The sequence below is a fragment of the Apteryx rowi genome, unplaced genomic scaffold, assembly GCF_003343035.1.
Source record: "Apteryx rowi isolate R43461 unplaced genomic scaffold, aptRow1 scaffold_7, whole genome shotgun sequence".
Taxonomy (NCBI): domain Eukaryota; kingdom Metazoa; phylum Chordata; class Aves; order Apterygiformes; family Apterygidae; genus Apteryx; species Apteryx rowi.
Genome location: NW_020450982.1, coordinates 2,502,893 through 2,529,824, shown reverse-complemented (window position 1 = coordinate 2,529,824; position 26,932 = coordinate 2,502,893). Strand labels below are relative to the sequence as shown.

Below are 26,932 nucleotides of genomic sequence, written 5' to 3'. Positions count from 1 at the left end.
CACCACTCGAGATCTAAATAGAAACCAACTCAAACACTGTCAAAATCCCAATAGAGTCAATGCAGTAAAGTGCTACTGGGCAAATGTAGCTAATAGCTCCGCGTAGCACGATTTCCCCTACATGCAAGTGCATTCGGCATCACTATCAACACAGTAATTATTGCTTAATGCTGTGCTACAAAAGAGGGAAAACAAATTTCTGTAAATGAAAGTGGAAGAAGAACAAATGTAATCTAGGGTTTGCACTGGTTTCTAGAATTGTATGTATGTTCAAAATATGTGTATGTCCTGAGGGCAATTAAGTAAATATTAAAACCATAAAAGGCTTTACACTGATGTATATACGGGACCTCTGACTTCCTTTTTTGATGGAATGATATTAATTGGATTTATTCTGCTACTTTCCAAGCACCAACCAAAATGGGAGCAAAGTAAAATAAACGGTCATTGGCTCGAAAAGCTTGGAGTGCAATAATTGAAGGTAGCTGCCCAGATCTGCAGGTGGAACTGACGGTGTGGACAAAGACAGTGTGGTTCCCAACAGGATCAAAACAGCCACTGAGCAGTCTGGCACCCAGTCAAGCAGTAGAAAGCGCTGAGGACAGGAATGTGTATGATATTCTGCCTCTCACCTGAAATTTGGCATCACCATGAAATGCCTTTCTGCACTTGGGTGTTAGTTCAAGTATGTCAGGACAACCAAATAGATCATCACTTCTCTTAAGCACTCTTCTGAGAAAATCTTGAGCTGAATTCAATGTTGTCAACATGTCCTACATATGCTCAGGGCCCATAAATGAGCTGAGTTCTTCAGGGAAGTTTCTATGCACAAATAACCTTAGGCAGAAGCTAAGTGCCTGAGATTACCTTCGTGTCCATAGCTTAAAAATAGCCATAGAGGCAATTTTACCTTTTTTCTGGAAAAGTCCACAACACAGCTGCATAACATAAACATCCTAACCAATTTGCTTGTCCCACAGGAAGAAAGACAGTGAGAGGGAAGGTGCACTAGCAAAGTGGCTAGCTATTCAGGCAGCCAACATGTTTCCTCTGAGGCTGAAGCCCCATAACTTTTCTGTAACTATTTTGGATTTTCCCGTCACAACTCAAAGACAGAAAAGGGAAGCGAGGAATGGAGACAGAGAAGGGGCAAATCAGAATAAGGACAAGTGGGGAGTTAAGGTGAGGTGAAGACCCTGAGGGGGAAGCAGAAGGGCCATGAAGCCAAAGGCCAACCAGCACAGCTACAGAAAGTCCAGTGAAAGCTGTAGAAAGGTCATTGACTTTCCAAAGGTTTCTCCTTATTGCTATAGGATGAAGAGATGCCACTTGGGACCGATGGATGAAAACAGCTTGTATAGACTAACAACAACAGATATCATTCATTTACTGTCATTCCTCTCAAGAGGTTTTCATATTATAAAGTGGATCATAACAGTTTTTCTGCAGTTATTTCTTACCCCAAGAGAGCCATTATGCTCAAAGCTTCTTTCTTGTGAAGTTCTAATTTTTTTTCTAAAAGTTTTTAAATGGACAAGAGTAGCTATAAAATGCGTGCTACAAAGTTGACTGAAAATTTGAGTTCCTTCTTCCTTATTTAAGATATGTTACTCTGATGGTTAGATAAACAATTTATGCAATCCTCCTAGTAATGATTTTACTGTATGGAATAGTTTTCTTTCTGGTATTTAAGAAATATCCAGCTTATATCAAAACTGGAAATATCCAGTAGCCTTGCATAATATTAACTGTAAAGGACAATTTTATTGAGTTTGTTTTTTTCTAAAACTAGATATTGTGCCAACTTAAACCAAAGTATTCCTGTTTTTATTATGAACAGTTGCATATATCCTAAAGACAGATGGCAACTTGCAACAGCAACATAGTTTCACATATCTTAGGTTCTCTATGATTCCTACACGTCAGTTTATCTCCCAGAACTTTCTTTTAATTCTAATGGAGAAATTTTCCTTAAAACTGATAGCATAAAATAGCTCCCTGATGTTTTTCCCAGGATATCCCCCTCTTATACATATACATGCATGCACACACAATGTGCTATTTACACTAACAGTTCTTTCAGAAAGAAAATATGATTTCTACTATACATTATTTTTAGGTCCATATCCATGGGTATCTGCTGATATACAACCCAGCTAAGAAAATATCTGTAGAAGCATTTAAAATCTAGCAGATAGTTTTGGAATGCCATCTATCAGGAATGCTACAGGAACAGCAGCCCTGTATGAGTAAATAGACACACCAGCGAATAAAGAGAACATGCCATGAACATATATGTAGGTGCACCTTTACATCCTAGAGAAATGAGAAGTGGGTTTGGTTTTTTTTAAACATTATTTCTGAGGCCTTTTTCAGACCAAGTAAATTGCCACAAATTGCATTTAGATGACATTTCAACCTAGCTGCAGTTACATCCATTGGAAAGTACAAAATCTGATACCAATACGATTTCAAAGGTATGATACATCACACTGAAGCCTGTAACTTCTATTTTTTTCAAAGAAGAGTATACTTTTCTTTTACAGAACTGTTATTACATAACCTAACAATGAACACAGAAATGGGAAATTTAACCTTAGAAAAATTGTCTATTTTCTTTGCTTCATGCTTTAAAACAGTCATAACTGAGCGGTTCAAAATGGACCAGCAGATATCAGTAGAACCGATTAGCTATTTTTACTGGGGTACCCAATCATTTAGACAGCAAATAAGGGATATTTGATCAATGAACCAGCAATGTGACATCTGGTGTGCTGTTTCACAGTCACAGGGCCTGATTCTGATCTCTCTGAGACCAGCATAAATCAGGAGTAACTTAGAAAATTAAAAGCCATACCCCAAACTGGTGTGGGATCAGAATGAAGCACCTTGTGTTCCAATCTGTTTCACTCAGTATCTCATGTCTGACTTAAGAGATTGGCTCATTTACAGAGCTCTACATTAGACATATTGCCTTCTTGTTTTAAAATATGTATGTTTAATATTTAATTTAACAGAATTCCATATTCCCGTCTCTGTGTACTGTGCAAGTCCCTTGGAGGCTTGTGGTTTGTATGTGCAGTCTCCATACTCCTCAAGTGTAATTTGGAAGCACCATTGCCTAATGGGGTGAAAGGAAGTGTCTGTCTCCAATTAATCTTGGTTCTCTTTTGAGTGAATAATGAAAATATTGCCAAGGCAGAGGCGATTTGTAAAGTGGACTGTAGAAGCTGAGCTAGGCTCACCAAAATTCATTTAATTTAGTATGCGTGATAGTGCAATACTGGTAGAGGTACAGATCTCATCAATTGTCCACACACTTCAAGTATATACAGCTAATTTATACTACCAATTTCAAACCGTTACATGCACAAAAATTTTGCCAACTCTGAAATATTTTTTATAGTGCTAGACATAACTGTTACTACATGTAAGACTGTACAAGTATCATAAAATAGGTACTGTAAATATAAATTGAGCCTGCGTTTCTACTTTCACAGAAACAGAAATTATTTTTCATTATGTTATGGTGTTCAATATTGTATAGCACATGCCAAGATGACAGACGCATACATAATATGCAAAAAACTAATGGCACAATTTAAAAAAATGCCCACAGATTTTGAACTTAAGATCTGTTGGGACAGACTGTACAAGGTCTGAAGTTATCAAAGGCCAACAATGGCAGAATGAAAATGGCAGTATAAATGATACCTACGTGGCCATGATCGCTAGCTTGCAGGAGAGACTATTTTCAAGATCATTTGGCACATCTAGAATGTGGAATAGCTCTCTGAAGTAAAGAATATAAACATTAAAAGGTCAGAAATAGACAGCTAAGTTATCCATTCACACTGGCAATGGGAATCTTTGCCATTTGGCTCTGAACCACTTTGCCAGTCTGCATCCTAATGACAATTACATGTCCCATACTGATATTTCACTTTCAATTTTCATAGAATTAGTGAAAGCATTTAAGGAGTTAATGGAGGCATAGTACTTTCTTTAGAGAAAATATGAAATTAGATTAGAAATTAGATTGCCTTGAAAACATTACATGCAGCAAAATGTGCACTCAGAAAGCCTTCAGGAGCAATCATCTAAGCATGGTTTCTTGTGACTTGCATTTTACAGTTCCACTATAGAGAAAAAAAACCAAAGATCTGTGGCAAGATTCTGTTGTCTCCAAGAGGCACAGGGCAAAACTTTATAATTCAGAAAAACTGACATTGCGTCAAACCATTCTCCATCCTCACAATCCTAAACCACTGCGGGGAGCCATAAAATCCTCCTGGGACAAAACAGAGGGTAATAGCGGCCACACGGCAGCCTCTCCCTAACATGCTGCCCCACTCCAGCCCCACTCCCTGCACAAGGACTTCACAGCGTGTCCTCAGAAGGCATCGTTAGGTGTCCCTTCACCGCTTTCTACCAGGGGCATCGTCCCTTGGCCAGGAATAGAGCTTTTAGGGGGCCAGAGCAGGGATGGAGCTCTGATTCGTAGCTCTATATCTACCTTATACGGCACGCAATCCTCTAAAGTGCAGCCAGCTCCTGCTTTGATGAAGCACTGTGCAGCGAGGACTGAAAGATCCTGTTTTTCACCATTTAAAGATGTATGATAGCAACAAAGCTCTATGTTAAAATATTTAACTCACAGAGAACTTATGGAAATTGTCTATTCAAGCTCAGCAAAGACATTAAATTACCAAGCTGTTCTAGGACAGTTGTGTGTGGAGAAAAGCCAGAAATCCTCCCGGATTGTAATGTTACTTACAAAGATTAGACTGTGAGCCTGATTCAGAAGCTTTTTATACAGATCAGCATGGTGAGCTGCAAAATGTTATCATATCAATTTCTGCAAAACATACTGTGTGTGTACATATAGATATAAAATCAGGACTTATACACAGCACATTTCCTGCCATATTTTGAATGGCATCTGTTTGTTTAGTTTGCTAAAATATGAAAAATAATATTTAGCAACTGGTAACACAATGTTAACAAGATTTAAGACTATAGCTCTGTCTGTCAAAATGCAGATAAAAGACAAATCCATCTATCTCAGTATTTTAATCAGTCAGATCATGATTTTGATGAATATGCAAATCTGACTGTTTATACACTATTTTCAGAGTGAAAGGAAACAAATTCAGTTCCATTATAGAATTAATGACAGTTCTGTCCTCTAAGATTAATAATTAAAACCCTACAAATATTATAATGATAGTGCTCCTTACTCCCACCCTCTGATGATTTTACTCTTTTTTTTTTTTTAAAGATCCTTTCCCCTTAAAATTGTCTGGCCCCCTAATTGGGGTGATTAATAATTAATGTCAGTCAGGAATATGTAATGGTCAACCAGGAACTGTACTTAACTGATAAAAGGGTTAACATGGTGCTTTCTTTTGTTAATTCTTTCCTTACTCTTCTACCAGAGTTGGCATTTTCTCTAAATTTTATGCCAGCATAGGGAACTCAGTGGAGTACTCCAATAGTGTAAGCCCTTTATTCCAACGCTGACTATTCATACAATTTTATTCTGATTTTCATGATATATTATAGGATTGTTTTTAAAGCCTCAGGCGCTGAAGCCATTTCTTCTTCTGCTCCCCCCCCCCACACACACTACAAACATAGACCAAATACAAGCTCAGAGAAAAGATTAAAAATGTGAAACAGTGCACTACAAACTCTGAGAAAGCAAAAGGGAAAAACCCAAGAGTTCAGCAATTATTTTTAATCTGATGATTCCTGAGATGATATGGGAGTGGCTGAGTCACAATTTCAGAATCCTCAGGACAGGCAACACTTCAGTTCAGAGAAAGGTTATAGCAAAGTGAGCAGAAGTTCAACCTCACCCATTAAGCCTACTTCCAGCACCAGGAAGAACTATCGTATTTCATTTTCCTGTGGCAACTAGCATCTGAATTGAGATCACTAAAACCCTGTTACTCAAACCACCAAAACAGCCATTTTTAAGAATAAAAAAAAGGTAGAATTTTAAATGTTTTGCATTATTTTACCTGGAAAAGTTACATATTGATTCCAAAGATGCTTATTTTCTCCTGAATAGGAAAGCTCTTCCAGAAAGACAGATGGACAGAGTACTCTAAAAATCATATTTCTTCAATAAAGCTGTTTCAGTTTCTTCCTTTAGTATCTTTAGAGGTGAATTGATCGTCCATGGGAATTTTAGTATTGCTTTGCAAATCACAAAGGAAATATTATACGTGAAATTAAATTAGCATGTCTATATTTCACTATGCAAGTAAGCTATCTCATGTGTCATTGATAGCAGTAAAACAAATATGCATGTGTGTATTTTAGCAGAGATGACCAGTTATACTCTATAAGCATTTAACGGTAGGTATTCCTAATGAAGCATGGTAGTTGGCAAACATGCTTATTACTTACCACACTAAGTCCAAGCAATTCTCTGTAAAAGTAGTCCATATTCCTCCTTTGTAGGTTGTCAAGATAGTGCTGAAGGCGAGTATAGGTGTAGGGGTAGCAATAGGCAAATTGGTAAACGTCATCCTCACGGTCAAAGCAAAAAGCAAATGACATGACATAGTTCTTCCTGTGGTCCGGACAGCGATAGTAATACACGTTTTTAGAGGGTATTCTTTGCCTAAAAAACAAAACCAACATACATGCATTGAAACATATATAAATGGACGTAAGATATCTGAACTAAAAGGCTCTCTAAGATTCATATTTCATCTCCAACAAATGAAGGGAATCAATTTGAGCAGCTGGGGAGCAGCCGCGCAGCAGCCGCGCAGCAGGCCCAGGGCCCAGGCATGGCAGCGGCAGCGGGACAGCAGGCAGCAGGGTCACCGCAGGAGAGCGCTTCACCGGGCCGGCGAGACCCGCTCCCGCCGAGCTGCCTGGACGCAGAGCGGGGCAGCTGTCCACTGCTGCCCCCTCCAGCGAGCACGACCCAGCACCGCTCCATGGGCATCAGCCTGCCTTCGACACAGGCCTGGTTCTCCAGCCCCAAGAGGAGGCATCATTAATGAAGGCACGTCAGTGTGGGGCAAAACCAACCGACTGGCCCTGAGCTTGAGGATACCTTCATATTATTATTGTCCTTAATAGTCTGGAGATGTATCAACATCTAGCTCAAGAACGGAGGAAGAAGATAAATCATTGACGGGGGGAAAAGACCAAACCCCAAACCTTCAGCTGTGGTAAATAACCTAGTGCTAAATTAGAAAGCGAGGGAGAAACGGGTGTTTGGTCCTCTTTCAAACTGGATTGCTGCCCTTCTCAAGACTTCTGGCTTATACTGCTGACATTATAAAAATAAAGATATATAACGGTAAATAATTATAGTAGAGACATTAATATCATTGGTATTAAGATGGTATCTATTTAAGGAATAACAAATGTCTGCCTGACATCTTTCACCCAACTTCAATTATTCTTTTATTTCTCAATAGAAGTGAGAGAGATCAAACCCTTGTTCTATAGATGTTCAATATTTCTGTTTGTGCCCCTTCTGCATTTTGCACATGTATTTTCTACCTTTAGGTAGATATGAGATTCTCTAGGCATGCCATGTACTTGTAATTTGACGTAACTAAGTTACCAGTCATGTTCGGCAACAAAACACTATGGTCCTGCAGACTCTAACTAATTCAATCATACARCATTATAAACAGGTCTCATCTAATGATTGGAGCAGATCTCAGCTAAACTAGGATTATGGTGAGGGAAAACATAATAAGATTTACAGCCACAGCAGTAGTAATGTGCTTCTCCGTAATGGTTCCGAGAAGCCGGCCAACTGCGGAGCAGTTTTGGCCTTTCGGTGCTAATATGAAATAGAGGACAAAACCCTCCAATTACGCAGAAGGACGTGTTTGCCAATTAGCAGCAGTTAAGGAGTCCAATCAGCAAGACTCAGGAGCTACAAAGAGAAACAGAAAGGAATTGAGATGTTCTTGAAAAAGTACAATAAAAAGCCAGTGATGCAGTTAATTAGATTTGAAATAAGAATAATTTGCCCCTTTTCTTGCCCTGGTTCTTGAGCATTCAGGGCTTCAAGAATTTATTTCAGCATTTTTGGGGTAAACACGACACTTGCTTATCACTAAGATCTAAAACTGATTTTTAAGCCACAAATGTGAAGGATAGAAAAAAAAATACTTCCGAAATTTTCAAAAGCAGCAGTGGGGGGAAAAAAGGCCGCCAGCCGTCTGCATGCAGTATCCTAACCTAATAGGTTTCTCCAGTTTCTTAACATATTTCTATCATTCACCCTTACTCTAGAGTGCTATAGGACATCCCTCATTTGATCTCAAATCAAGCAGATGATATGGCAGTGGGTAAATGTATTCTAGCTCCCAGTCCTCAAACCGTAATGCAAGTTTAAACAGTATGTTGCTGAGTTGTTGAACTTTATTTGTTTCCAAATTAGCATGGGAGAAATAACAAAGGACAAGCCTTACTTTCTGCAATAAAAAATTCGTGTAAAATGAGACCAATAGGAAGAAATTCAGGATTTTAGAAAGGGTAATGGTAATTGAAATTCATCTGCTGATAGTTAATGTTTAAATGACACATAGTTCTCCTTGGTTCAATAACTTTCTACTTTTAAGCAAGTTGAAGACAACTTTTGTTAATGTATTAAAGGCACTTTTGATATTTTGTTCCCTTTCCCCTTCATTATAGAAGCTAAGCATCTGTTTTATTATCCACTTTGACACATCACTTTATGGCTGCATTTGGCTATTATGGCTAATCTTGATGTCTAGGACATCTGGTATTGACATTTCACTATCTGGTGTCTGACACAACAGCAGAAACCATCCTCAGCTCCTAAGCTTAAATTCACCCTCTCAGGGCAGAAAGTGCCCAAACTCTTAATTCAAACCATATCTTCCAAAAATAATTATAATAGTACTCCTGTCACTGCTAATCTATTTTTATCTCTCCTAGCACTTTGTCACTGCTAATCTATTTGTGAGTCATATAGAGAAAGAGAGTTAGTGTTTAGATACCAACAACACATCTTTACACACAGGAGCCTAATCAGATTCAGATCTTATCAGAGAATTAAAAAAAAAAAGAAAAAAGAAAAAGGAATGAAAAAGAAAGAAGAGCGACACAGTGCTAGCTATCACCAACCGAGTTTTTGATAACGAAAAGACATTGCTCAGTTCTTGAATTAACCTTTGTGTCCTAGACGCACTATTGTTTACTCTTTCCCTTTTTTGTTCTATGCCTTCTGGAAAAGGACACCCACACACTGTGGCAGCAGCTGCTCCTATTAATTTAAAGCTATTACAAAAATTAAAATTAAACCCAATTACTTTGGCTGGTTTATAGCCGGGGAACGGCTTAGTCTGATTGTTCCCTCTGGTTATGGACAAAAACAATATTCCTACCTACAGGCAGCTGCCAGTGGAATACTAATGCATCAAGGGCCTGGCAGGGACAGATTCAGAYGCCGACTTTAACTGCATTTCTCAGTAGAGACAAATATCTTATCACGGATCTGCAGAAATGCACCAACTTCTTATACYGTAAGTCACAATGAAGCTGATTTGTAGTTAGAAGTAGGAAAGCAAAATTACGGGAGAAGCYTTCAGACTCAGACTTGCCATTTTGCATTTCCAGGCAGCTAACGCTAAGAAATGCACCCTGCTAATTGATACACCACTGCCTGAATTTCATCACTTCGGAGCGGGTATTTAAAGGAGAACCACACCAATTCTGAGCACAGCCACAGAGCATAAGACGCAAGCAACTACTTTCCAGTCTGTTTTTAGAAATATATTAAAGAAACGAAGTTTAATATTTTACATGGTTTTGAAACAAATTCAGACTGCCTATTCTTAAAGATAAATACCAATTTTTTTTCTTTCAAAAGGAGAAGGAAGCACTGAAAGGAAGATTTCCCCTCTATTTTTGATTCRTCTTCTAGTGCAGCGCCAGTCAGACAAACGTATCCCAAGCCAGGGGGTTTGAGTGTCTTCTCCTCCCACCTCACAGGGGAGGGCTCCTAACCCAGCAGATTTGTTACRCTGAGCGTGAAGGTACGTTTGCTCATAGGTGTCTACGCGTTTGCTACATTGCACTTTGGAGTCTGTCCGTATACTCTGTTTTGGTAGTGTGCAATAAGGTCAAATTTGTCAGTTTACCAAAAAATTTGACTCCTCAGTCAATGTCAAAACTCTGAGCAACTTCAGTGGCCCCAGGATCTCACTCTGCTACTACAACAGGCAGTGAGTGGTATTCCTCGTAACTGAGCTTTGAAAATTGTATCCTAACTATACTTCTGTTTTCAATACAATTCATACTTCTGTTTTCAGTACAATTTTAATTTCAGCTCTATCTTAACCATAATTTTGAGCTTAAAGACAAACTTGTTATGTTTTATTCCTTTGCTTCCTTATTTCCCTCTGAAAACTGAGAATTAAGCAAGACTTGGGGGAACAAGCACCGGAGAGGTGGCATGGGGGTGGGGGTCTGTTCTTCTTTAGGTTTTAAACATTTAGTGCTAATCAAAGACTAGGGCCCTCATGTGGTACCACAATACAAATAATTAGAAAATCACAATTTTTAGAGGGCTTTCTCTCCCCTAATGCATGACCAAAGCAGGGAGCTTTTGCCCAGCCAAATTCCCAATGACTTTAATGAGCAGCCTAAACAGTCTTTGGACCATGTTTAATATGGCACTCATAAAGTAAYTATTCAGTTCCTTGCCTCTACAGGACTGGGTTAGACATATCACAGTCAGTAGACTTCAAAGTAAAATGATGATCTTTGGAGGAGAAACAAAAAGCTGCAGGTGCTGTAGAAGATCGGTGGCCAAAAGAAAAATTAAGTGATCTGACTTGTAGAGAAATGCTCAAGAGGATCTGATTGCAATGTAGTGTTAGCTGTGGGGACACACTGTGGTGATCATTTCCAATTGCCATCAATTTGCAGATGTAGAGACACCCTTTAACAATTGTACAAATTTCCAAGCTTGCTTACGTAATTCATAGCAGTGGACCTGAATGACAACCTCAGAAGAAATTACACCCCAATTCTGGAGACATTTGAAGCACAAACCCTGATTCTGATTCGGTTTTTGAAAATAACCTGAAGGTATTTATTGACTGTACCCAAAATACGAGATCTAACTGTTCCTTCCAAGTGTTCAAATTTTATTCTTAAAGCTAGATGTCCCTATTTATTAACTGCAAGAAATCCAASAAACTCTGGAGAAAATATAAGCAAGTTAATCATGCACTGCAAACTCTTTCTCTACTGGGAGGCAGCCCTTTCAAATTGAAGGCCTTACTGACTCTTTTCTCTGTTAGTCTAAGCCATTATTTTTTTTCTTGCTTATTCTTGTTGACAAGTGGAGCTGACCATCTTCAAAATCCCAAGCTTACAAGTGACAAAATAAGTTTGTAGGCTTTTTTCTTGCACAGAATTTTATATTTGATTCACAGAGCATGGAGTGACAGTGAATATGTCAGGTGGTGTTAAATATTTTTTGCAGACGACAGAATGGGTTTTGGCACAGCCAACTCAATTTCAGACACTGCAGAATAAGGCCTCTTTTTATTCTTGTTAGTATTTATTAGAATGTTCTCTGAATACATTTCCCATTTTTAATAGCCCCCTACGCAACTCAAAGTTCTTCACCTCTACAAATGTCTGGTTTCCTCTTATTGAGTACAAAAATCAAAGTTTTCTGTAAATCAACAGCTTTCTTAAAATCAAGAAATCTACACTTTGAGTATATTACAAAGCATACAGCTTTCAACAGTTAACGTTAATTGAAATAATTAAGTGAACTCTATAAAGATTGCTTGGTAACTCAAATAATTAAAGGAACTGTACAAAGATTGCTTATAAGCTCTATGCATTCTTTACAACTTCAAGGGAAAAACACTGAGTTCTTTACTGTTTTTTTCTTAAAATGTACTTAAATCTAAGTGAGCAATGAAAAGGCGGATTTCATTTTTTGGAGGAATTCCRCATTTTAAATGTTTGTAATAAATATGGGAAACCTCCAGTAATAAATATGGAAAACCTCCATCAGCACTATGAGATATTCTAACCTGGCATGCTTTTTATGGGACCCAGTTCTGCTTCATGCACATCAGAAGAATCAGTCCCATAAACTGACATTAAGGTAGGGAAAATATCCTAAAAGCACATTCCTTCCATTGTTTTACAGCCTGAAAGCCAAAACCTAGAAACAGATTCTTCTACCACCACCATAAAATTGCATGAACAAATGTTGTGAGAATAATTCCCCACACTTCATACACGCTGGGATACATTCTGTGGGAACTTGTTAAGAAAGATTTTTAACAAAACCCTATCTTCAACGTAGTGTAATGTTATGACAAGGAAAATTCAGTGGTAAGGAGAAACATGAAATAGAAAATAGCAATGAGAAATGTCCTTTGTTCTTTGATTGTAAAATACCTCAAAGACACATGGTCCCTGCCCATGGGCCAGACTTCTATGTCCCATGATAATGCGAATAACAAAAATGTAACGAACCCACTCTGTGTAAAACCAGAGAGAACCAGCAGTAGGCATTATTCCCCAAAGTGACAGGAAATGCCAAGGAAAGCGCATCCTGCGGGGGAAGCATAATGAAGCAGTGTGCAAGGGCCAGGGAGTGAGCCCTACCAGCAGATCGTGACTACGAGACATAAAGCAATATTAAAACTTGTTACTGGATTCTGCTGGCAGAAATGAAAACATGCTTCGATTCAGCAAAATAAACATACCTTTATGAAGGGAAGGGCTGCTATATTATGAGTTGGCAAAAAATAATTGTAAGAATGACTGAACAACTTTTTAAAACAGCTTCATATCAGACAGGGCAACCCTGCACCCCCAATGAAGAGAAGTGTTTTAGGTTTTGTTTCCAGTTCTCCAAACCTCAGCACAGTTTTGTGGAAGGAGGTTTTTTCAGTGCTGTCCACCTCCCGTTAGTGCCTCTCCCTGAAACACGAAGCATGCTCAATGAGGTCCAGATTCGGCACAGTGCCCTCTTTTGACAAAACACTTCAGCATATGTCTTAGGGGAGCTGTCAGCTGGTAGAGAAATCCAAAATCTTTTGCCAGCAGCATATACAAGTGGCCTCTCCAGTGGACAAGCAGCAGGTTTATCCTCTTTGCTCCCCCCTGCCTACGATTATAATCAAAGCTATGCTTTCTCCTCCATCTTTTGTTTATTCTGTCCAGTTGCTTAAGCTTATACTGCAGTGACTTCCCTCTGAAGCAGCTGTTCCAATACTGCAATTATTCTACGGAAACTCTGTTTAAACTGCAGGGATAATGAATGGTGCTGATTTTTTTTTTGCTGTCACAATATGATCTGCCTACTGACCACAAATGTTCCAGCCATGTATTGCTTCTATAAGCAATATTTCTATGCAGCACTTATAAAGGAAAGAAGAAAGAAAAGGAGACAAGCTGACTTTCCACAAAAATACCGGAATGAGAAGAGAATGATACAGTGGAGTGCGCCCTACATGCACTGTCATCCTTTCAAGAGGTCACAAATGTAAGACATGGAAGCAGGAGCCATTCCTGTCCTGAAATGCAGCTACTGGAAAAGGCAAAAAAGAAAGAAAAAAAAAGGATTTAAGTTGGAAATGTTAAGAATTTGTGATAAGAAGCATTGGAAAGAGGGAGAAAACAAAGTCTTAGAATGCTGTACCACTACAGGTTTAAGCTTGGAACACGTGGAAGGGATAAACAAGGTTTTTTTGTAAGCAATTCAGAAAGAGTAGCCACAAAAATTGTTAAAGAAGTGGAGAAATTTCAAAGAATTAATTCAGCATGAATAATGATGCATCAGTAAAGGTGAGGACAAGAAATACTCCACCCCAGCATATAAATCTGAAAACCACATGGCAATGGCTGTCCTAGCTTTGACCTACACCAGACTCTCTGGCCATAACAGAAAAAGTTTACCGACAACTTCAGAAGGCAGTTTTTACATACCAACATCAGGGAGACAGAAACCATATCACCAAAAGAAATCATATCACTAACTAGACTAGAAAGGAAGTCAGGTCAGGAGACTGAAAGAAGGAAACAAGACTGGAACATCAAGCATACCAGCTTTGAGCTGGCCAGAAACCAGACAGTGGAATGACTTTGAATAAATGGCCTTTTAGGCCTTACCCTTATCTATCATCCATGAAAGAGAGGTGCTTGAGAGCATCATGTGTACTGGACAAATTTTAGAAAAGGTTGCTTGKTAAGGGATAGTTTATTCCCATTCAGAACCTCTTCAAAAAAATTGTTTCAATTAGATTTTACTCAGACAGTCAAGTCAAAGAAGTTCCAAAGAGTTTCACTAAATGTTTTACCCACTGGTGTAGTATTTTAGTCCCTTCATGTCCAAACTCAGCATTTCACCCCATTATTCTTTCCTGACTCTACTATAATCTGATAYTTAATCCTTCCAGATTATGTTGACTGGAAAACACACTTACAGCATCATACAGACTATAAAATCGAGACTTTGCAATGTTTGGAGTACATGTTGGCCTGGGAATGAGGGACCACCTCAATCCCAAATTCAAGTCCCTGAACTGCACTACCAGTAGACCACTGGGTCATGCCTAATAGCCTCTTAGCCTCAATTACCTAATTAGCCTTTTCTTCACTTTCCTCTTCTCCCTTTCCCATCTGTTCATCTATTCCCACCACTCCCTGTTCTTCTGCAAGAATAATTTTTAAAATCTATGTTAACTTCATTTAGGTTATTCTCAGGTGACTTCCCTTGTATGCAAGAATAATTTATAAGTCTCATAAGAGTCCCAACTTGAGGAAGTATTTCAGTAATGTCTGAATTCTAAAATCCATGTTAAAAATGTTGATTTCACACACACTACATACAAAGCCAAGATTGTTAACTTACCATGTCATTTGGATGTGAAATTTAACTAACTACCAAAGAAAGAAGGAGAATAGACATGAGATAGGTTTTACCAGTTGCAGTCTGGCTGATCCTGAGCTGTCCTTAGGAAGTTCAGAAACCCTCTGCCAGCCTGAGCCTTTACAATTTTATTCCTCATAAGTATCAGAGCATCTCTGACAGTAGAAAATTGATGAACGGGACAAACAGGAAAGAAAACAGAAACCGTCATCACAGGTCAGACTTGATTAGATGGGCAAACTTCTCTATAATATTGCACTTTATCCTAACTCCTGTCTCCACACAATGAAATCTGAATTTGGTCATTTATTTTTAAAATCCCATTTCTTATGCATTCTAGCATCTTGCTCACTTTTTCCACCACATCATCATCTCAAATGGCTTCTGTTCTGTCAACAGCGATGCTTAGTTTTTTCCCCTTCAGTTAGAGAAGATTTTTGCATGGTTTCCTCCACATATTAACTTTTCATTTATCAGGACTGAAGCTTGTTTACCCATCTGAGCAGCCTGTTTAGATCACTCAGAAGTTTCTTGCAGTCCGCTACAGGCTTAAATTACTTAAGTAATTACATCATTTGTAAGTGCTACCACCTAATTCTTCACCTCTCCTCCCCAGATCATCAATAAATATATTAAGCACACGACATGATAGGTAACTTTAAAGAACGCAGCTGCTAGCCTTTTATTGTGATGAAAACTGGCCACTTTCGCCCTCTGTCTTTTTGTTTCCTTGTCGGTTTTTGATCTATGATGATACTTGCCCTGTCACCATATGTGACTACTTAGCCTTTTTAGCAGTGTCTTGTGACAGACTTTGTTGCAAGCTTTTAAAAAGTCAAAATACATTATGTCAGGCAGTTCTCTTCATAAGCCTGGGCTGAGACCTAAAGGTGAGGCAAATCTTCCCAAGAATTTCCAAGGGCAAAGGGAGCATAGGTATCTCATGGAGTGAAAGGGAAATAAATAGAAAAGATTGATGAGCAAGCCAGAAACACATTTCTTTTGCAAGTATTGTAATTATGATTTTAAAAGGCTTCTTTTAGAAAGGGAGTTGCTTCATTATGTGGAGAAAGTTCATATTTCTAATAGTATATACAAGTCTAGGCCAACTAACTGTCCAAGCAAGCCAACTCAGGCAAAAGTGTTTAGCACCAGTGTGCAAAGGTTGCACCAAAAAAAAAAAAAAAAAAAGAAAAAAAGGAGATTTGAGTTAAAATCTTTTGCAAGATGGGCAGGGTAGGAGAAGCTGCTTAGGTCTCTCCTATGAACTGAGAGTCTGTGTCTGGTTCTCAACCCCAGGCATGCTCTCAGGCTCTTCCAAGGGCTGGAACAAGAAAACCGCTGCAGGAGGTCATGCAGTCAGGGCCAGGAGGAGGGCCCAGCAGCGCTGCGCGTGGCTAGCAGGGAAAGGTATGGCTGCAGGAGCGAAGAGCAGCTAACAAAAATACATCACAGGTTAGCGCATCCTCAGTTTAGCTAGGCACCCAGCAGTCCTTGCTAATCTCAAACGGTGAATGAAGGCAGGTGAACACAACCAGCTGGCCTCGCATCGCCTTGCTAGATGAAAGGACTATTGTTACAATTACACTTCAGCAATTAGCTGTTGCTGCTCCGCATCTACATTGTCAGACTTYTCTTTTCTCCTTTTTGTAAAAGCATTGTTTAGTAATTCATCTAATTCTTGCATGTCAGTGGGAAAAACACTCTCTCTGACCACCAGTAAGTTCAGTACTGTTTTCCCAGGTTTCTGGGTATGGGATGATGTCAGTGTATTTGAATTGACCCCTTCCTTAAATTTAAAGCTGGCCCTTGCTGCTGTCAATCAAGTCCAGGGAAAAAGGTTACCTTACCCTTTTAACCCTCCTCTCTTTTCCACRCGGCTAGGACTGGTTATTGTCAGAGGAAGGATGCTGGGCTGGATGGACTTTTGGTCTGATCCAGTATGGCCACTCATATTTCTTTTTATGGGCACATTCACAGAGTTCTAAGTGATGTAGTGAGACRTGATTTTTCTTTGCTGAAGCTGTGCTCATTAAAGTCTCTCACACCACGATCTTCCAGGTGTTTTATTATTCTCTTTTAAATTCCTGTTTCRACCATTTGCAATGTGCAGATGTAATGCTTACTGGTCTAAATATAGGATACACCCCAGATACTTGCCAGCCCTCTGGAACAGAACTTGGTTTTAATGAGACTGCATATCTTTGTTAGCAGTGCAGCTAATTCCTTCCTAAGATTCTTCAAAATTCTTTTATACATAAATCATGTGGGGCTGATGATTTACTGCTTTTTAATTAATCAATTTGCCCCATCTTCTCAATCTCTGATAGTGTCTCATCTTTATTCCCAGAAAAGAGCAGGTCTACAATAGGTTCCTCCAAAACCTTATTCGCTATAAAGACTGATTTATGATGCAGAACCACCTGATTTCTTTGCATGAAAGCAATCATTTTAAAACATGTACAAAATGTGACAATGTGAGGGCAAACAATTTAAATTCAGCATTGCAAACTTTATTTTCTCCCCAGGCTACACATCTTGCACATACACAAATTTTATTCTCCATTCTCCTCCATGAGCTCCTTTATATTSCCTCCTTCCATCTTCCTCTGTTAAAGAACTATTCTACAACATCCCCATTCTTGAGGCTGTCGCACAGTAACTATCCCCAAGCATGCTCACGTTTCCACTTCTGCTACAGAGAGAGTCTCTATGTCTCCATTTCTTGCCCACACCAGCACGTGGCCTGTTATTAGCAATGGCAGTACTGGGCTACCCCTGCACACCAGCACTGCGCTGTGCAGACCTACCTTTTTTGTCCTTCATTTCTCCCATTTGCAGACAGCATTCAGAGCTATCATATTAAACACAGAAGCGGAGAAAAAAGAGAAAGCTCATTTCTTCTTAGCTAAAAAGACATAGRGAACAGCAAATATGGCAAGCCCATCTCTTCAAAGACAAAAGTGAACACACATGTCTTGCAACAGCACATCAATACACTGACTCTCAGATCAAGAGCTACTGCTTTGCAGACATCCAGCCCCCCCACCAGCTCCAACACATCCTGATCTCAATTCCTCTCCCCCACTGAGCCTGGCTCTAAGAAGAGAACACAACGATGGCCAGCCAGACATTTTGGTCACCAAATTCTCATTTCAATGAGGAAAAAAAAAAAAGTAAAATTTTCTTGTTACTTAAATTCTTTGCAAGCTTATTCACAGTGCTCTTTTTGCCAGACACAACCTTAGCAGGCTTTCTTCTCTAGATGATAAAGATGAACCCACTGCAAAGGTGTTGGCTTCAGTCTACAGGGGAAATAAAACTCAGTTCCCTCCTCCTCTCTTTTCAAGCATTCCTAGTTGCTGACCCATGGAGTAGTATTGATCTAAGAAGAGACTAAGTATCCTGCTCTCTCGGTCACTTCTTATTTACAGTAYACACGGAAACATGTAAGCAGAGGGAAAGTTAGAAGTACAGAGACGAGGCGGCCAGAAGCAATTGTACACTCATGGGATTTCTCATCCTCAACACACAGCTAAAAAATGAGATGCTGCAATGGCTGATGCTATTGAAGACAGGAGAAAATGAAAAATGGTATGTGTAGCACTAATCTTGTTTTTCCAAATTGTATGCGTGATACCAACCAGGCCACTCCAATCTTTCACAATAATAGTTCCAGTATCATTTTTCTTTATAGCCTTTTAAACATATATTCATTTCAGGAAAAATCTGGGGGTTTTTTCCTACCTGAACAGTGTCACAAAATGTAGCAACTGCAAACCTATGCATATTTTAAAGTACAGTCCCATTTCACCGGGCTGAGTTTGTTCAGAATAGGAAAGCGTTATGTCCCTCACCCTCTTCTGCAGTATAACCAAACATGACGGTGAGGAGAAGGGAAATGTAGGCTACATTTTGTTAAATTACACAGAGTTTTATTTAGCCTTGAAAGACTTTTAACAGGTAATAAATGACAAAGCTCCAGACACTTCTCTTCCTCTTTACATTGTTATAAACAGAGAGAGAGAAGGTACACGCTGCTCGCAGGCAGGTGAGGAGGTTGCAAGGCGGAAGTACCGTGGGAGAACGGTGTGAAGTGACATGACAGACATGCAAAGTGACTCATGATAGACGAGTCGGCGATCACCAGTGCAATGTGGAACTTTATTAAATAAAGTTTTGCCAACAAAAGTATTTTTTCTGTGCTCTCAGTTCCTGAAGGAAGCGTAATCAGTTGAAACCAGAGGAGACTCTCCCCGCTCACACCCCGCCGCCCGCCAGCGATTCTCGSGGGCGAATCCTCAGCAAGCTGTTGGAAGTCAATAGCGCTATGGTGATTTAGAGCAGCTAGTTTGAGCTCCAAGTGATACATATGCGCCTGCAAAAACTATACCTTCAATGATTTCTAGGCACACACTGTAAAGCTCCAGATGGGTTACTTTTAAAATCGCTGTTCAAATGTTTGCATTTCCAAAGCCTAATCAATGAGATTATCTCAGCTGATGCTTCAAAAGTTACTAGCCCAGGCCCATAATCACATATTCCTAACACTGCGGCTGCTTGCTGGAAGAASTGTGATGCCATGAAGAGGACATAAGATTTCAGATGAGAAAAAAGTGGGCAGTTAACATCCTAGAAGCAATTCTTATGTCACAGTCTCCAACAATAAAATTAAGAAAAGGAAACAGAGAAAAGATCTGAGACGTTAGGACAGTCTTCTATGTTTATCAACGTTTCCTGTAACGATAAGCACTAGGTACTCCAAAATATAATTCTAATATTAAGTCATACATTCAAGACTTCAGTGAAAACTCTCTTTAACACAAAATACCATCAATGCAATCAGCTATGTGTTTTTGTTTTGCAGAAAAGTAGCGGGAATGTTGCTCAGTTTAATTTAGGCTTTTAGACTACTACCACTACTACTACCACCATCAGCATGTTAGACCACCTTGCATAGAAAATAACAACCTACAGAAAAGCCAATAGGACTCTCAAGGCATTTATCTGGGGCAAGGATCCCAAAATCCATTTTACATTTGTCTCAGGCATTCATCTGTTCCACATTTCTCAAGGTTTGGCCCAAATATTTACGCCAGTTTAGACAAGTAAGGCTTTGTAGCACTGACACTTATGTTAAAAATAACAAATTATACTGCAATTGTACTGCAATAAGGCTCGGTTTTTGAAGCAAAGCATCTATAAGTAATCTTCCTAATAGTATCAAGAAGCATCACATAAAAGATTCTTATGTAATATTTATGTTTAGATAAATAAAAAGGCAGATGCAAATAAGAGAAAGCAACATATGGGATACAAAAAGTTTTATAAGCAAATAGTCTACAAAATGCTGCATGTACTATGTATTTCCAGGAGAATGACAGGACATTTGTCAGTACACTTATAGCAAATGTTTGTAAGAATACTTGACATGTAATTTATACAGCTATCAAGTTAAACACACAAATGGTAAAAATGTAGGTTGTAGTAACTTTAAATATTTAAAGGCTTTCAGCAGGAGTCACAATTTCTTATCTGTTGCTTTTTCAGGCTACACCATGCATCGAAGACTGTCCCTCTGGTCTTTAAATGTGACAGGAAAGTATTGAGATTTTATGTATATACATATACATGTATATATGTATGTATACACACACACACATATATACACGTGTTTGTTAGCTATTATGTTTGGCACTTCAGCAATCCAGCTATGTAATAGGGAAGTAAGATTAAAAATAGGGTATTTTCACTGTGATAACAGGGAAAAATAGATACCCATGCACTAAATTAAAAAAAATTGCATCAAGCTAATGTTTAGTGTACTGTAAAACAATAACTTGAAATGTTTGTAGAAGACTGACTGTTCGCATCAATCTCTCTTTGCATATAGTTGCACATCAGCTTAGCTTTAAGCAGATGTATAGTCCTACTGAATGTGAGCCTCAATTTTAAATAGCATTCATTAATTAGGGTTAAGTATTAACAGACAGGAAGGTGGATGTCATTTACTATTCCATCACTGASTATAAAAATTCAAGGACAGGAAAAAAATATACTGAATGGTCTTAAAAGATAACAGTTAATTTTAAAAAAAGGGAGCCTACATACTATTTTAAAACACAAAATAAAATGGAAACAAAAGAGCAAATACTATTTCCATATTAAAGTATATTCATACAGTGTATATATATATATATATAAAGTCCCATTCCTCTAAAAATGAAAATGTAAAGAAAACAAAAGCTCTTTAAATATATTTACCTGGATTAGAACTGGAAAAAAAATATGATAAATGTTACATCTTATAGCATTTTCAAGTGGATCTGATCACGGTCATATTCCTTTTTGAGTCTCTGTCTCGGAGAAGAAATATTAAACTTGAAGCTCATTAAACACGAGGGCCTGGCTAGTTACAACCGTTGTGGGCAGATATAGCACACGCTCCGCACACAGTACTGCGAGTGCAGAGAACGGGCAGCTGCAGCATTGCTGCTGCCCGAGTCCCGGGCGTCTCCGCAGCAGCGGCGAGCGCCTGCTGCGGGTCCTGCCCCGGGTTTGCCGCAGGAGCCCGACGCAGGTTCTCCAGGGAGCGGGGGGAAAGGCCAAGCCACCTCCGTAACTCAGGGAAACCCAACCTGAACGCAACTTTAAATGGCAGATCAGTTTGCACCATTGCTGCTCGCAGCCAGTCTCCAGCACTGATTTATCAGAATACAGCACGGCTTTTAAGCGACAGGACAGCTATCTCACAAAGAGCCAATACAGAACTGCCTACCACTGTTATTATTTTACAGTTACTAGGATTAAATTCAAAACAGGCAATATGAATGGATGCAGAAGAACAAAAGTATTGTTTTAAATTGAAATTTCAATCATTGGAAGGGAAATTAAACAATCTCAGGAACGAGTGGAAACAGTGCATGCCAACAATAACCCGGTGCTTTTGTTGCACAACTGTCTAACAAGCGGCTGAAGGCTCTGGTTTGTCAGATGAATTCACTGTAACTGAGCCTTTACCCTAAAATAAACACTGATCAGCTGAGAGTTTTTATAGCTATATAGTATCCCAAGATTTGTATAAGTAGGGCAAGCTCTCAAAGGTACATATGAGAAATGCTGCAAACCCAAAAGCAAAAAACCCAAAGAAAGGCTTATAAATGCAAAATGTCATACCTACAGAATAATGACTCAACAAGAACTCTTTGACAACTGCCTGAGGTAGATCTAATGGAGTTGGGAAATTTAAGAGAGGTAAGAAAGGTGGAGTAACCTTGCTTATTAGAGCAAAGGATTGAGCTGGAGAAAGCAAACAAGTCGAGCCTGAAGAGCTCAAGTGCCTTGAAGCTGTTCTGCTTTTTCCAGATCTATCAGCTGGTCATATAAAATATATTACCTTCAACTTATATCCACTTTCCTACATCCTTTCATCATCATAGTTGCAACAACACTGCTGCAGCAGCTTCATAACTGAGCACACTTGTTACAAGTTAGCTTTGAATCCTGTTCAGTCTSTCCCAAGAAAGCACTTCCAAAAGACTTGTCTTACAGCTCGTTTCCCACATTTGTGTCTCATGATCTTCCCTCCCTTCCACTAGGTTCCAAAAACGCAGTATCTCTCTTTGCTAATGCATTTCTTCAGCAAGACTAAGCATGCAAAGCTCTACAACAGACTTCCTTTTGGAAGCCATGACCATAAGAAAAGTGTTGCAATTTAGAACAGCATCTCAAAAACAGAAGTGTTTTCTATTTACAAAAACCTCACATTCAGAGCAGAGACCTTATGTGTACCCTTAAAACCTGACCTATCTCCTAAACTGTTCTTTCAGCTATCATTCCCTTTGAGTTTATTGCTCTTTTCGATCTTCTGAAGATTTTGTCTCTCCTTTCCCTCTCCTGAGCTGCAAGAGGAGTACTTGAAACATCTCAGAAAAGCTTCAGTGCAGTTTTCCTCCTTCAAAGGCAGAACATTACTGGCCAGCCAGCTGACCAGGGGATCAGAAACCTAAAGCTTATAATGGACACTTGTACTGCTACACAATGGCGACTGGCATACCTGACTTCAGTTCTTGCAGGTATTACTAAGTAATATATTAAGCCCAACTAAACACACAAATGTTCATGTAACAGTCATAAAATTAAAGACCTCTTTTATATTTTTCACTGTGTCTGACAGCCCTGTACACTGGAAATACTTCTATATTAGCATTTAAATATTTTTGTTCCATCTCCGAGAACAATTCTGTCTCTTATCAATACCTTGCTGGATCTCACAAGCCTTTTCAGACCAGTTTCAGGCATGTAAAGAATAATGAAAAGTTCAGAAATTTATTTTGATTTCCTGCAATATGCTACCCAACAGTTTTCTGTTGTGTTATATGACCTTTCTGCGTAGCTAGTGTTTTGCTATTGATTTTAATTACTCAGTTTAATTTACTGCATGCCAACACAAAGCTGTTTACTCCTACTTGCCAAAATGTTGTCGTAGTCTCCCAGAGGAGGGCAAAATGAGAAAACTGTATATGCTTTACAGTTACATGCTATTCATTATAAAGAATTTAATAGATTCACTTCATATAAATGTCACTGCTCTCACATGTAGCCACTAAACACACCAAAACAACATACAGAAAGAAAAATGCTGTGCCAGTCAGAAGGGAAGTAGAATATAAAAGCCTTAATTTATGAAAGGCTTTGACTTGAAGCAGTTTAGATTTTCTGCTTTACCATTCCTCTCCAAACAAGTGAGGGAGTTAGGACCATATGTTCCCCTTCTGCATAAAAGATTCATGGACAGAAACAAATGAGTCCTAGAACTACACAGCTATTACAGCTGCAGTTAAAGTAAATTCTACCTTGCCCCTATAATCCAATTGCATGACGAGGAAAAAGGAGCATTAATTTATATGGAAAACCAGAATTTTTCTGCATACTCTCCTCTGCCTTCCTCCTCCTTGCTCCATATCAGAGAAATCAAGAGACAGTATTATGCCCAGCAAAGCACTTATTTAGAGGAACCTACAGATATTACAGATATTGTTTCAAGGAACTTTATGTTGGCCAACACCAGAAGGCAAAGGAAGCTCACTTCTGGGGTAGGAGCCCAGCCCCGCTACCCAAGCGGCACGCTTTCTGATCCAGTTACTCTGTAAGTAAAGACAGACAGATAGGCATAGTGGGGCTGGAGGAAATCCTGCGGAGTCTCTCGGTGTAAGAGATGGCTCTTCCCATGGTTTGGGAACCCTGTACATAAATACATGAAACCTTCTTTTCTCAGGATAGCAAACACTAAAAAGAGGAGATAACTTCAATATCTGCATACCAGCTCATGACAGTTCTGGTAGATGTCCAAATTTACAAGAGAGTTAACTTAGTCACCATATGCTTATTACGAACAAGTTTCTTCCGTTCTCTCTTTCTTTCTGTGATCCCAGGCCACTAGAACCCTGTTACGCTGGGTTCTGAACTTTAGCTTATTAACTGCACCAAAAGTTAGCTTATAGCTCTCAAAACAGTGCAGTCCTAGTATTTGCAGAGAACTAGATGTAGAGAAAGGGCTGAGTAGTACACACAGGTAGAGAAAGACACCCATGAAGAACTGAGCACCATATTCTTACACAATGAATAAGCCACATTTTTCCAAACACCAAAAGATTGTGCGTATCCAATGTGAGCATATCCTGAACACGACCAGGAACGTGGAGAACAAAGAAACCACGCCAACGTGCTCCACTGAGAGAAGGAGAATGGCTTTGGGTGCATTTATGTCACGATCAATGGAAATGGTGCACTACTTACTCTAAGTTTATAATAGTCTTTTACACGGTATCCAAACACCAGGTTATCTATCAGCTCTTTGACTTCAACTGTATTTAAAAAACAGGACCATCTGATGACAGCACTGTATTTTAAAAGGCTGACCAATTGTACTCAGTTACAGAGTGCTCTTGAAAAATGACAAGAGCTTTGGACCAAGCTGAATATCAAGATGGTAACTGCTAAAAACATGAATATCCTCTGGGTATATCTTGCTTGCTGCATGAGAGAAAATCTTCCTCAGAACCTTTCAAAACTGTCTTTTGAATTAGCAAAAAAAAATTAGATTGAAAAAATCAAAAGCATTAATTTTTCATGATGCTTTGTATTTGTTTATTGTGGTTTTGATGTTTACCATAATATCCTTCCAAAATTAGAGGTTTTAAGCTTTGAGTCTCACTACTACAAAGCATCCGTATAAGTACAAATAAGGTCAAACTCTCAAAACAACATTCATTCAAAACTATAACGATTCATGCTGAAAGTATGCATAGCTCAAGTGTTTCTCTTGGCCTTAAGGTAAGCCATAAAATGAAGAAGTCTTCCCCAAAATCTAGCCCTGGGTTTTCTCATGAAGGGACACATTTACTTGAACATTTTCATAAATCTGCTCAGTTGTAATGAAGCATGAAAGCTTAGTTATTTTGAATTTCTTCCATGAGTGCTTTGTACAGCTATAAGATCAAAGAGGTTTTATACGAGAGAGACTCTAGCTCAGAACACTGGCTGGTTGTTTAGGGCTAAATCCACACAAAAGACTTAGGTTCTTGATCACTGTACAGAAATTCATAAACCTAAAAAAAAGTGTATCTGCTCCCTGTCTAATACAGAAAGAGTTAGGCACCTCCAGATGGGATCCACTACAGTCAGCATACATGATAATAGGAATGAGAAAATTTCATATGCTTTCCTCCTCTATGGTCATAGGATAGTTCTGGTTGGAAAGGACCTCAGGAGGTCATGAAATCCAGCCTCCTGCTCAAAGCAGGGTCAGCTATGAGATCAGACCAGCTTGCTCAGGGCTTTATCCAATCTGGTCTTGAAAACCTCCAAGGGGATTCCCTCCAGGGGAGGGACTAACCCGTTTGCCATTGGCCAGGCTCAGACAGGAGCAGCCTCACTCATCGCATAAATGGTTCCATTTACAGGGAGTGATTCAGAAATTGATTGGGGAAGAAGGGACTCAGTGGAGATCACCTGCACAGGGAGATGTGAGCAAGGTTTTCTCTCCAATAACCATATAAATATCTGTTTTCTGCAAAATCCAGAAAGTTCTCTGTGCTCTGATTACACCCATCAGACCACAGCAGGCTGAGGAATACCCAGTTTATAGATCTTGTCAGGATCCCCTGCTTAGGACTCAGCTACTGACATTGCTATGACAAGCATTTATGAAAACGTCCAGACATAGATCTTTAAGCCCCCAGGAATTTCAGAAGTCAAAACATAGGATCTTGTAGAGCACAAATGCTTCCAAGACTAGACAGCAGCTAAGAAAGGATTTTGACAACTCCACTTCCATACTTGGGTTTCAAGAACAGGACTCAGGCAGGACACATGCATCCAGGTCATTATGAGGATGCAGCTTCTAGATCAGACAATTGACAAAATAATGCCTAACATACCAAATGGTCTTCCCAGTACTAAAACACAGTGGACTTGGAGCAGGCTCATTAACTGTCCTGAAAAGACTAAACAAATACGAGACAAAAATGAAGCAAAAAGAATCCAATATTCAAAACCTTATTCCCAAATTCTCCAGGTGGCACTGTGTACAAAATTATACATCTAAACTTAATGTCTAGTCTTCCAATACCCAGCATTATTAAAAACCCCAAATCTGAAAATGTTTACCAGCAGGTGTAATGCTTGCTATCATTAGCAGCACTGATCTAAGAGAACTGCTTGCCATAGTAAATCAGAGAGACTGCTCATGGCAGTAAGTGTTACGCCTGGAAGTAAGAGTTTATAGATGCCAGCACAAAAAATTACATACTATGGTTTTCTAACTGTATCAGTAATAAAATGCCAAGCTATACTGTGAAAATTTATGCAAATTCTGAAAAAGTATTTGGCATTTTCCTTTTTTACATGTGTGCTGTATATAGATCCAATGAGGAAATGGACGTCTGTTCCCTCCAGCTCTGTAAGAAATAAATTAGATGTGGTGAATAGCATATCGTTCCATTCTGC

The 26,932-nt window shown here is 39.1% G+C and overlaps 1 protein-coding gene across 1 annotated transcript in view; it reads right to left on the bottom strand.

The window, feature by feature from the left end:
* The window catches only part of AGBL4 (ATP/GTP binding protein like 4), a 950,635-nt gene that overhangs the window by 576,239 nt on the left and 347,464 nt on the right, over positions 1 to 26,932 (bottom strand). Inside the window, exon 5 of the mRNA XM_026086666.1 lies at positions 6,418 to 6,634. Coding sequence (XP_025942451.1) covers positions 6,418 to 6,634 — 217 coding nt within the window. The remainder of the gene's footprint in view (positions 1 to 6,417; positions 6,635 to 26,932) is intronic.